The sequence below is a fragment of the Branchiostoma belcheri genome, unplaced genomic scaffold (genome assembly GCF_001625305.1).
Source record: "Branchiostoma belcheri isolate BF01 breed outbred unplaced genomic scaffold, Haploidv18h27 scaffold41, whole genome shotgun sequence".
NCBI classification, from domain to species: domain Eukaryota; kingdom Metazoa; phylum Chordata; class Leptocardii; order Amphioxiformes; family Branchiostomatidae; genus Branchiostoma; species Branchiostoma belcheri.
In genome coordinates, this window is record NW_017804032.1 from 2118077 (window position 1) to 2130204 (window position 12128).

A 12128-nucleotide genomic window follows, 5' to 3' on the forward strand; every position below is an offset into this window, starting at 1 on the left:
TATTTACGACATTCCTGTATGCCCCACAGCACATTTTGAGCTACCGCCCAGTACCGGTATTTGAGGTCATCAGACAATGGCCAAGCTTCATTAACTAAGTTTGACACTTTGGTGAGAAGAGCGACTTCCGAATCAGAGATGAAGCCATTCCTGTCAGAACTCCGTCCTCAGCGTGACACGGTCACGACTGTTCTGCTGGGAGCCTGGTTTATTACACTTGGTGTGCTGAAGATTCTGCTCATGAAATTCTCGGAGAACGACCGTGAGTATATTAATTATTTAAAGTACTTTATATTAAACAAACAAGAACAGCAACATGGCCTCAAACTATTATTACTACAGTAGTATTACTAGTAATTATAATCTTTTGGCCACACCAATTTGATTTGATGATTCCTGGAAACAGTAATTCAGAACCTGATTTTTTTGCAATTCTGACAGGAAAAATATAGTATTATAAGAACCAATTGATTGATTTTGGATGGCCTATAACTCTAAGATTCACTAAAAAAATATTGATACTTAACTTAAGGTAATACATGTAAACCATTTTATCATTGTTTAATACATTGTGCTATTTCAGATGGAGGATATGACTATTTACCAGTGACAGTGAGTGTGTGTGCAGAGCTACTGAAACTATTTGTGTGTGGGACCATCGCTATATGGGTCAAGTACACAGGTATTAAAGCAAGACTGGTCACACCTGCATCAAAATAAACTTATTTCCTTGGTTAATTTTTTTACCTTAATTATGCTGTGTTCTTTCAAAATTCAGATGTAACTGTTTTTGTCACCTATTTGCCCTGTATGAATTAAATTCCTGTCCCCTCCCCTTGCTTTTTCAGAGGAGGGTTCGTTTAAGGACAAATTTGTAATCACGAGACATGAGGTGTTGAGCCTGCTACGCTGGGCAGTGCCTGGTCTGCTGTACTTTCTGGACAACCTCATGCAGTTCTACATCATAACATATTTCCATCCTGTGAGTACCATATGTATCTCTTTGGTCTATACATTAAAGGCATCCAATGCAGTTCCTTGGCAGCAAAACAAAAAATATTCTGGATGAGGAAATCTGTCTTATATTGACATTTACTGCCATTTCCTACTAGTAGTACTGTAGTGCCTTTCTGTCATCATTTTATACTTGAAGCATTAATTTTGAAACAGTCCCAACAAAAGCTACCCAAGGACTCCCCTTATTTTTGGTACCACCAATAAATACTAGTAGCTAGATTGATATTAAACAAGCAATGCATATTTCTGTCATTCCTTTTGTCTATTGTATATTTTAGGCATGTGTCCCATATCCACACATTGAAAAACATGCATGAAACATTGTTTGTTTTGCAGGCAATGGCAGTTCTGCTATCCAACTTTGTCATCATCACCACATCTCTGCTGTTCCGACTAGTACTGAAGTGAGTACATCTGTACAGCTCAATGTTACTGTTGTGTTTCTCAAAAATTGTTACATACAATGTACAAACATCTACCTCAAATATCAAACAATTTCGTATAACTAGAATAACGTGAAATATCACAGGAACACAAAATGTATGATACTTTATTTTTTTATTGTTAACCAGTTATTCCTTTTATTGCAGGAGGGTCCTTACATCTATTCAGTGGGCATCCCTGGCTATCCTGTTCCTGGCTATTGTCTCCCTGTCCAGTCAGAGTCACAACGTGGGGCCAGAGTCCAGTACTGTCCAGAAACCTCAGGCCATTGACCACGTCGTCGTGTCCAGTCTCAACCACCACGACCAGATTTGTATGGTCCAACAACAGAACCTCATCAGTAACGAAACTCAGGTGGACCACCACGCCCCAAGCACAAACTTACCTTTTTCCCTAAACATGGGCCACCTTTTCGTGATAGTTCAATGTTTCATTGCCTCCTCTGCAAACATTTACAATGAAAAAATCTTCAAGGAAGGAGACGGCTTGCAGGAAAGCATCTTCATCCAGAACAGCAAGCTGTACATGTTTGGCGTTCTATTTAACGGCATCACCCCCCTGATAATACCTAGCTACAGAAGGCGGCTGTTTGAATGTGGCTTCTTCTATGGGCATAACAGTTATTCTGTTGCCCTACTCTTCGACTATGTGTTATTTGGACTCACGGTGTCCATTATTCTGAAGTTCAGGGATAACATGTTTCACGTGTTGGGTGCGCAGGTCACCACGGTGATTGTAATCACCTCTTCTATTTACCTCTTCCACTTTGTGCCAACGCTGCAGTTCTTCCTGACAGCGCCTATCGTCCTCCTAGCGGTTTTCATCTACAATGCAGGCCGGGTGAAAACTAATAACAACAAACCGAAGCACAGTGCCTCACTGGTAAGGACTCATGATCAGGAAGAGAGAAGCAGGCCAGAAGCAATAGAACTTCTCCCCAGACAGAGGCACAACAGTGCCAGTAAAACTTCTGATGAAGAGACAGAAGAAGAAATCTGAGACTGAAACTTAACAAATTTTTAAAAAATCATCAAATTATTCAACAGCCAGTAACCCTTGAAGGGAGGTTGCTTGGGAATAATAATTATTTTTTGTGTAAATGAGTTCAGAGAGCCCATGAGAGTGGATGGGAAATTTTGCCCTTTGGTAATTTAATCCAACTATTTACATTTCCTATAGTGGAGAAAATTTGAAGAGTTAAATTGACTGCCAATTGATACCATGTATAATTTGGCAATGACATGTATCAGTAAATATATTTTGCCAGCCTGCTTGTGGCTGATTTATATAGATATTTGCAAGAAATAATCCTGAAACCAAGCTTTTTATAATAAAATCTACAGTAACTAAACAACAAAATGTGCCTTACAAAAGGTGTATTTTAAAAATTCTGGGATATTTTGAAGTGCTATAGAGCCTATGGTTCTTTCTCAGGTGAAAGCACATACATGAACCATGCAATGAAGACAATTGTATATATTCATGTGATCTGTAGCAAATTGAGTCTCTAAAAATCATGATCTTTAACAATCATAAAGCATGAGTCTTCAACAATCATGAATATACAAATTAAAGTAGTGCCATATTTAATTTAAAGTTTGAAAATCTGCCTTTTTCCTTTGTGTGTTTGTTAGTTCTTTCAAAATTATACACAGTGGTCAGTAAGTTTTAAGCAAGTGTATATAAAAGATGTACAAATGTTTTATGACTTGCTTTTGCCTTACTAATGCATGCACTTGTGCCAATGAAGGAAGCTATTTGTTTGGTGTGGACGTTGGACTCAATTCTGATGTTGATATCTGTATCGGTATAGCCGGTATAACTGCCCTTCAGCGCAACACACGAGCTTAATTGACTGTGGTATTGAAATCAGCGGATTAAAACATCGTATCTGATTCTCTCTGGTTTTCGTAAGGAAATTATGAGTAGTATGAGTAGGCCATGTTAGCTTAGCATATGAATGCTAGATGATGTATAATTTTTATATGGTCAAAACTTGTACTTTTGGATTCAGGACAGTTAGACAGGAACACAGTATAGTACATTGTAAAACTTGTGTATGTTTCTGTAGTCCTTGCCATTCACTTGATATACTAGTATATTACCCCTTGTGGAAGCTGTGTGTACTTTAAATAGAAGTTTTAAATACAGTGAATTGTGGACCACTGCAAATGATCAACAGCAACACGTAAATCAAACACTTTGTGATGTATGTTTTATTTATTCATGACGAAAAAAGTATGTACAACTTTTTACAATAGATCAGTGAGAAACACCAGTATAGAAACACACAAAAATTGTGTGTGAGAAGGTTTTCCAGTTGTAAAGATATAAGAACTGAATTATATATAATGTTATATTCCATAAAACAATATCTGTAAAAATACACGCCTTTTCACTGTGTAGGTTCAGAATAACAGTCAACACTTTGTCATTAATCATTAAAAGAAAGAAAATCTTTTATTTTACGAATTAGATAGACCTTTTGTAGACTCTTGAGATACATGGTTCACTTCTTCTTCTTCTTGCCCTTCTTCCCAGACTTCTTTTTGCCCTTCTTCCCTTTCTTGCCCTTCTTGTAAGGACCGAGACCCTTGCGTACCATGACTCCCCTCCACCAGGACTGGAGCTGCAGATAGAACATGGGAGGTTTTTCACATTATTGTGAGTCACAAAATTAATGTTTGCAATAATGCTGTACAAAGCACAAACTACATGTAGATTGGTGAAACCAAAATCAATACATTGTACTTTAAATTGTTACAATTTTTTTGCCATTTTCAGACATTTTCCTAAACATTTTTAAACTTAGATTAAGGCCCTATAAGCTTAATCTGAGAGATTACATGTAATGCTTTCTACATGCATAATATATTCCCTCCTAAAAAGATCCACATATATATTGGCAAAAATACGATATTTACAGACTTCACATTCAACCTGATGCAAATAACAAAGTGAACCTATATAACTGCAAAAATGCAGAAATACATGTATGTTGTAACTATCTAGTTTCATTGCACAAAAATGATCAAAATGAAACATCCCCACAGTCGCTGTACTAACCTTAATGGCACACTGGAGCTCGATAGCTTCCTGTTCTGCCTTTCTCCTGGCCTTCTCTTTCTCAATCCTGTCTTCTACAACCACCTGTTCATATTCCGCATACTGGGGGAGAGAGTTTTTTTTTAGTTGTGTGGTCGTGCAAATGTCTCAATTGAATAAAACTAGCATTATTGCCAACTTACATACACCAACTATAAGCTAAGTAATACACATTGCAATCATTATGCTAGCAGTAGCTGACCGCAGAATAGCTGTACAAGTTGAGACTCTACCAAGCTTTGAGAAGTAGCTGGAAAGAGTAAAAATTTGCCAAATAGTCTGGTGATATGCCAGTTGGTCTGAGCTAAGAGAACAGTTCAAGAGTGGCAAACTGTTCTCCCATGGCATGTTATCTGTCTATTTCTACTCTTTCCAGATGCTTGCCGAAGTCTGGTAGAGGCTAGTACAAGGTTATCATTAACTCTAAGTACTGACTGGCTAACTTACCAGTTTGGTCAGCTCCTGTAGCCTGGCTAGGTCCTGAGCCTTGGACGCCTTCAGTACATCCAGTTCATGCTGCTTGGCATCCACATCTTTGTCATACTTCTCCATCCAATACTCAACCTTCTCCTCAAGTTCCTACACAAAGGAATAGAACCATGGAGTCATGCACATCTTTTTAATTCCAAGAACTTTTTTAACGGTTTGGAAAATGATAGTGCAAATTTTGTGCCATATTACTTACCCTCTGATGTGTTTTCAGGAAGGATTCGATTTCTCCATTTACTCTCACTTCCTCATCGATCTTTACCTTCAGCGCCTGTGAAAAGAAGTAAAAGTTGTAAGGAAGACATAATATGTCAAAAGACAGCTGAAAAAGTTTCTTCCAAGTGAAACTCATTTGACTCATAATTCAACCAAAAAGCTGCCACTGTATGGTTGTGTCCCCACAATAAACCATTGATTGATTGATTGACAGTTAGCACATTCAAATCTCTGGCAATACTTTCATCAGGTTGGCACGATACTGTTACATGTAGTACTGTATAAGAAGGTTCTTTATTCAACCAGTGGTTTTTCATATTTAATGTTTCAGTGAAAAAGGGCCCCTGGAGCAGATGGTCACCAAACAATAGATATGAAAACCTCTGGTTTATTAATAAAGAACCTTCATCGACATTCAAATTTGTTGGACAGAAAAGTTCCTATACCTCGAGTTCTTCTCTGAGGGCCTGCTCGGACATGTTACAGCGCTTCTGTGTCTGGAACACCTGAACTTCAGCGTTCTTCTTCACATACTTCCCCTCCATGTTAGTCTTAGCCTTCATCTCCTGGAGCTGGTCCTTCAGATGGGCTATCATCTCATTCCGATTCTGTAGGGAAATAAAAGATGATGTTGTCTTAGACTTATGTCTTGCCATATCGACATTGAAATGTCTTCAAGCCACTGAATTCACCTAATCCCTGCTGTGGAACACCACAAACAATACAAATCTGGTGCCAAATGGCCAATTTTAGATGGGCTATCATTCTCATTCTAAGAAGCAAAAGATTATGGCTTTGACCTATGTCCAGCCTCATTAAAATGTCTTCAATACCTTGAATTGTTAACCTTCCTGCTGTCTAACCCCATACAATACAAATTTGTTGCCAAATGGCTAATTTTTTTGCTGGTAAACTAAGCTCAGTTTAATGACGTCTCTTTATACGCCAAGTTTTTGTCCATCAAAAATGATGAATGGGGCAAAATTTTTGTCTGTTACGAGTTGCAAAATTCCGTGAAATGACTGAAAGACACGGTGGCTAAAAAGTAAAACAGTAGTTTCACCTGATACAAAATCTATGAGTATCTCACCTGTATCTCGACTTCCTTCTCCTTCCTGACCTCCAGTTTCAGCCTCTGTAGCTGTTTGATCCTCTTGCGCCCCTCCTCCTCCCTCAGGATGGTCTGCTGTAGGTTTGCCTTTTTCTCTCGCTCCGACAGAACAGACTGGAGCAGGGACAGGAACGTCCCCGATACCGCCAGCTCTGACTGGGCTTCCACCATCACTGACTCTACAAAGGCCCTGCAGTGAAACAAAGTACAGTACAATGTAGTTTGTTTGTATGGAAAATGCAGCAAGCATGTGCACTGGACATGTATAATGGTATTATACTAAGGTTTCCCTGAGAAACTGTTCTGAAGTTAAGCATCTGAACTACAAAAATGTATAGTCATACATTATGTACTTGAAAACATTGTTAAAAATTTGTATACAATAATTTAGAATATGTAATTAGATATTTAGATCTCTCCTGCAATTAATTGATTTGAGAAAACATGTAGCTTTACTGATTGCTCATTGGCAATCATGTAATGTTGAGGTTACCAACATCAAGGCAGTAATTTTTGCTACACTATCGTCCTACTTAAAAAGTCACTATTGTTACGGCACGGCAAAAATAACCAAAACCCAAACCTCTGATTGGAGAGTAAGAATTCCTGATGTGCACAATTCCTGAAAAATGCCCCCCTCCCTTATTTCCCACCCACCTGTCTGCCTGAATCTTCTCCAGGTTGTCAGATGTCAGTGGGCTCTGCTTCAGGCTGCGGGTGAAGAACTGGTTGCTGCCCTTCAGGCCACCTGATACGGCTGTGATGTCCTGATCCAGCTGCATCAGGCGGTCCATCTTCCCCACCGCACCTGATACCTTGGTGTCCTGTCGAGCAGTCATCAGCTGGGAGAACTGCTGCTCCAACTGCCGCTGGCTGTCCACAATCCTCCCAATCTCATCTCCAACTATCTGTAATGGAGAACATAAAACCAATCAGTACTTTAATTTGCATCTGAATGTATGACAAGTATTTGGATTATTGCTAAGGGCTGCAATCATTATCACCAAGTGCAATAGAGCCATTCTCAGTTAGATGTTCCAAAAGAAAACTACTGGTAATCAAACTGTCATTAGAGTACTAGTACTACCATTGAGAGAGAGAGCTGGGCAAGTTTAACTTTTATCTATACCAACACTTATACTACTAATATAAGAGTGGATGGAATTTTCAACCATATGCAGGGTTACGCACGAATCCTGTATTAACTGGCTTGGCTATTCTAAGGGTTTTCCAGAACACCATGAAATTACATTTGGATGCAGGATTTCTTACCAACCTCATCTTCATCTTCACTGTCAGACTCCTTGTAGCATTAAGTGAAAACAGGACACTTAGGCACTTGGTTCAATGCTCCATCATAGGATTGTATACATAATGTTACATGTATCTATTTCAAGTCGTCATGTAAGGGTTTTGAGAAAAAAATGTTGTGTAGCAAATTTAATACACATAAGAACATGAGTGCCAAGGTGTGGAAGAGGCTATATCACATCACATAATGATATTATAATATATTATAATAATGTGTGCAGGATTCCACCATACCTCGTCAGCATCTGGTCTCCCTTCGTACGACACCGGCATGATTTTCCCCAGCACGACCAGCTGGTCCACACAGTCCTCCAGCACCGTGGCCACCTGCAGCACGTCAGCAGGCGTGGCCAGGCCCATGGAGTCTGGGTCCATGGCGGGAGGGTTCACTCAGAATGACGTGTGTTGACAATAGTCTTTAGCTAGATCTTGAGGTTGCTTGTGGCAGAGTCTATGCTCTAACCATGTGAAATATTCTGTAGAAAATACACAAACAATTACAGGACAAATTAAAATTAATTGAAGTATACAATAAAGATTGACATGACAACAGAGAGCTAACATGTAATTGGCCCTCCCCCTTTGTTTTATTAAGTTGACAACAGACTTCGACTAGTTCACGGGGTTCCTTGTAGCACAGTCTATCCTCTTACCATGTGAACCTTTCTGTTGAACATGTGAAAAGACATACGTGACAAACTAATCGAAACTTTGGCAGTATACGATAAAGATTAAGATGACAATAAGTTGCCCTCCCCCTTTTAGTTTTACCTTTGCAGTTCACAAGAAAATCGTTCGAAAACAGCTCACAAAAGAACACTTTAGTCTCAGTGACGATGCACACAATTACCCACGATATGCTGGCGTAGTTGGCAAAGTCAAACCTACCTTTTAGACGCTGAAAATGCAACAAAACACGGAAAACCAGAGCGTCCGTCTGAACTGCACACTGGATACGCTATCTGTTTACCTTGGTTCCCCACGCAACGTCATGGAGGATGTGACGTCAGGACATTTCCCACAATCCCTCCAACTTCCTTTTCGCCATCTTGCTGTCTGGGGAAGGTACGAAAAATTCAATACACAGATATTTTTTGCCGATATTTGTACGTTATACATCAGCTGTTGTAAAACTATGTTTACCAAATAAAATCTTAATAGTTTGGTTTTACTTGAATGCAGATTATTTCTCCCGATTATAACCGTAACAATGTGATTCAAGACGGATTTTAAACGGAGACATGGCATACTTCATCCTCAGGACTGGATGATCGAGTGTAAAGATCTACTACTACTAGTACACGTTTCTTTGCAAGCCAATCTTTTCCAGTTGCTTCGAAGGGACTATTAAATAGTACCTTAAAGAATTAGCCAGATCGGGGTTACCTTTATCTGCTACTATTTATGCACATAAATACGTATGTAGTGTGTTTGGAAGGCAAAGGGGAGGGGTTGCCTTTCAACTTTTTTGCAAATTTTATAATTTTATGTCAACAGTTTGACATAACACTATGAGGTACGTTACTGCCTACACATTGTCAGTCAACATTGGCTCTTCATTCTCCTTTCAGATCACAAGGTGGCAGAGTAGCCATCATGCCTGGAAGGTAACTAAGTTTTTGCTCACTGATATTCAATGAAAAAACATTAATTATGTTGTGTAAATCGTAGTAAGAACTAAAAGTTGAAATAAAACAGTTCATTTATATAGTCTATAATCAAGCAGTTGCATATAGAAATGGTGTCATGTAAAAATTTGTAGTTACTACTGAGCAAATGAACATAAATGTCGTAAGCTAGTCATAATTTTGTTGTTTAAAAATGCCAGGTTATACAGCAAAGCCATCTTCACTGGCTACAAGCGTGGTCTGCGTAACCAGCGGGAGCACACCGCCCTTCTGAGAATCGAGGGGGTGACTTCCCGCAAGGACACAGAGTTCTACATGGGCAAGAGGTGTGCCTATGTCTACAAGGCAAAGAAGTAAGGTTACCCTTCATCTTCGTAGAATAGTTCTGATTAAGAAAGGAACAAAACATTGCACAGTCCTTTTGGGTTTGATATGATGAATGTACCTCCCACTCCCAGCTTACATCTTAACCATCATTTGTTCCCTGTACAAATTGGAAACCTAACTGCATGACATCTAACAGATCTTTGAATTGTAAAAGTTTATATACTAGTATTACTGTATATCTTCCTCCAGCAATCATACCTCCAAGTATTGCATGATGACTAAACTCAGTTGCCATGAATTGCCAACTATATTACAATGTTATACAACTAGTAAATAAGTGGTGTATTGTATAACATGAAGACCCGATTGAATTATGTTTTTTCTTTTCTTGACTACTGAAATGATGAAAAAGATGTCTGACAAGTCTGTTTTTTCTTCCACCTAAACAGGAAGACAGCTACACCCGGTGGAGCCCCCAGTAAGATCCGTGTCATCTGGGGCAAGGTCACCCGTCCCCATGGCAACAGTGGAGGTGTGAGGGCCAAGTTCCGCAAAAATCTGCCAGCAAAGGCCATGGGACATCGTATCCGAGTGGTAAATACGAGAGATAGTGTTTATACTTCTAGACTTAGACTTCAAGCTTTGTTCCAACACAAGAAAGGAACTCACCATAAATTTTTGGTCGATCTCATCGACCTTCGTCAGATGTGTGATGCACTCACTGACTCTCCAGAAGTCGGAAGCGTGATAACGTGAGGAGTGCATCAAATGTGGTGGGAAGATGAAGGTTGAAGAGATCGACTGAAAATTTATGGCAAGTTCCTTTCTTGTCTTGGAACAAAGCTTGAACTCTAGAACCATGGATTCTACTAACACAGATAAGCTTTCATCCAAATAGTGTATGTTTACAAATCAGTAATTTCAAAGAAAACTAGATGAATGAACTGTTTGCAAAGAAAATTTTTCCAAACTGTTGCTGCAGTTTATATTAAAGTAGGCGATTATTATGTACAGAAGTGATGTAGATTTACATATTGAATTGGCATGTCCTAACTAATATTTACTTTTTTTGTTTCAGATGATGTACCCATCAAGAGTGTAGGAAGACAGTCTGTGTAATAAAATCAAAACACGTATCTACAGTACTCCTGTGTGTCTCTGGTTTTATTGTGTTATTACTACATGTGTATGTAGTTATGTATCCCTACCTTACTAGTATTTAAGTCACAAATGACCATGACTCAATAAAACCAATTCAATTGTTTAAAAGATATATACATGTTGGCCCCCATTTAGAATTGCCAACTGCCTTTGGCCATTAGTGTAACAAAGACATAATGATATAAATAATATATAAATAGGTAAATACACTACTTTGGAGTACCCATATTTCCAATTTGCCACAGCAACTTAATACATCAAAGTATCATCTATGCTAGGAAAGAGGAGACTGTCCCTGGTACAACAGTGCACTAGTATTCCAACTGCATAAAACCATGCATGCACCATTTGTCTGATTAAATTGCTTTGTGGGGTCACAAACCCAGAGGTCCTTGGGTAGAATCCTGCCATGTTACTGAGCTTCGGCAAGGCACTTTGCACCCTGGAAACCCACTGCTCTAGCCTGTGTTACACAAGCTCTCTCGGCCGGAGGTTAATGACCCCCGCCCCATGGGGGGGGCAGTAACCTTCGGGGTGGGCGTCTGCCAGGAGTGCGGTTTAGTAAGGCTACCACTGCTCTTACTGCCTCAAAAAAGGCTATGGAACTATCTTTACCTTTTATAATAAATAACATGACATCCAAATGAGGAATTTATAAAGGGTTCATAGAAGTTACATGTATCAGAAGGAAGTGAATACATAAAGAAATTGAGGGCAAAATTTCGGCTGTCATTGACAAATTAAGTAATTGATGAGTACTCTAAAGCTTGCTACAACACTTGATTGAAAGTGAAATTACCCATCAATTGTAAAGAGGGTCAGGATCAATAGGAGTCAATTATCTAACAAGGGCAATCCAAATTACTACCATTAATCACATTATCTTGGGTGCTACATTGAGTACAAAGCATGTAGCTGTGTCTATACTATAGTAAAATTCCCTTGATGACATTTGCCCTACACTACAGCCAAGGAGCTAGCTTGTACTAGGCCTGGCATCAGTCTGGTATCAGTTTTATGGTTGAAACTTTCTGCCGGCTATTAAACTCCTCTGGCGTATTGCTCAGTATTTTTTAAAGATATTTTTCAGCAACACATTTGGAGTCTGGTAGAGTACAGCTAGCCTGATTAAATCGCTTTTGCCGGCCGCCCAACATCCAGCCGGCCCCCGAAAAGCGGACTATGTAGGGAGCCCCCCGGAGCTTGGGTTACATAGAGTACAGCACACACCATTCAAATTTCGCGCCACGTTTGGTCTGACGTCATCAAGGCGAGGTTTAGAAGCGAGGCTTAAATCTCGTACCCAGGAATTGCAATAA

General features: G+C 39.3%; 3 protein-coding genes across 4 annotated transcripts; 2 read left to right on the forward strand and 1 right to left on the reverse strand.

Moving 5' to 3' along the window:
• The first annotated feature begins 32 nt into the window (after positions 1 to 32).
• On the forward strand, positions 33 to 3602 carry LOC109477868 (probable UDP-sugar transporter protein SLC35A5). Of its 2 annotated transcripts, XM_019779318.1 has the most exons (6): positions 33 to 262; positions 584 to 682; positions 849 to 982; positions 1354 to 1421; positions 1608 to 1815; positions 2245 to 3602. In XM_019779318.1, the coding sequence occupies exons 1-6, from the start codon at positions 139 to 141 to the stop codon at positions 2458 to 2460; spliced, it is 849 nt and encodes a 282-aa protein (XP_019634877.1). In that variant the 5' UTR covers positions 33 to 138; the 3' UTR covers positions 2461 to 3602. The 2 variants fall into 2 exon arrangements, with proteins under 2 accessions (XP_019634877.1, XP_019634876.1); XM_019779317.1 differs by having other exon boundaries at positions 1608 to 3594.
• Positions 3603 to 3661: 59 nt separating this feature from the next.
• Positions 3662 to 8685, reverse strand: LOC109477869 (IQ domain-containing protein G-like). The gene is made up of 9 exons (XM_019779319.1): positions 8582 to 8685; positions 7928 to 8169; positions 7040 to 7290; positions 6362 to 6572; positions 5718 to 5879; positions 5252 to 5326; positions 5014 to 5145; positions 4528 to 4629; positions 3662 to 4090 (listed from the first exon to the last, which is right to left on the reverse strand). Exons 2-9 carry the CDS (start codon positions 8066 to 8068, stop codon positions 3971 to 3973), a joined length of 1194 nt encoding a protein of 397 aa, XP_019634878.1. The 5' UTR covers positions 8069 to 8169; positions 8582 to 8685; the 3' UTR covers positions 3662 to 3970.
• On the forward strand, positions 8670 to 10793 carry LOC109477870 (60S ribosomal protein L35a-like). The gene is made up of 5 exons (XM_019779321.1): positions 8670 to 8758; positions 9265 to 9300; positions 9522 to 9674; positions 10098 to 10242; positions 10727 to 10793. The coding sequence occupies exons 1-5, from the start codon at positions 8685 to 8687 to the stop codon at positions 10748 to 10750; spliced, it is 432 nt and encodes a 143-aa protein (XP_019634880.1). The 5' UTR covers positions 8670 to 8684; the 3' UTR covers positions 10751 to 10793.
• The last annotated feature ends 1335 nt before the right edge of the window (positions 10794 to 12128 follow it).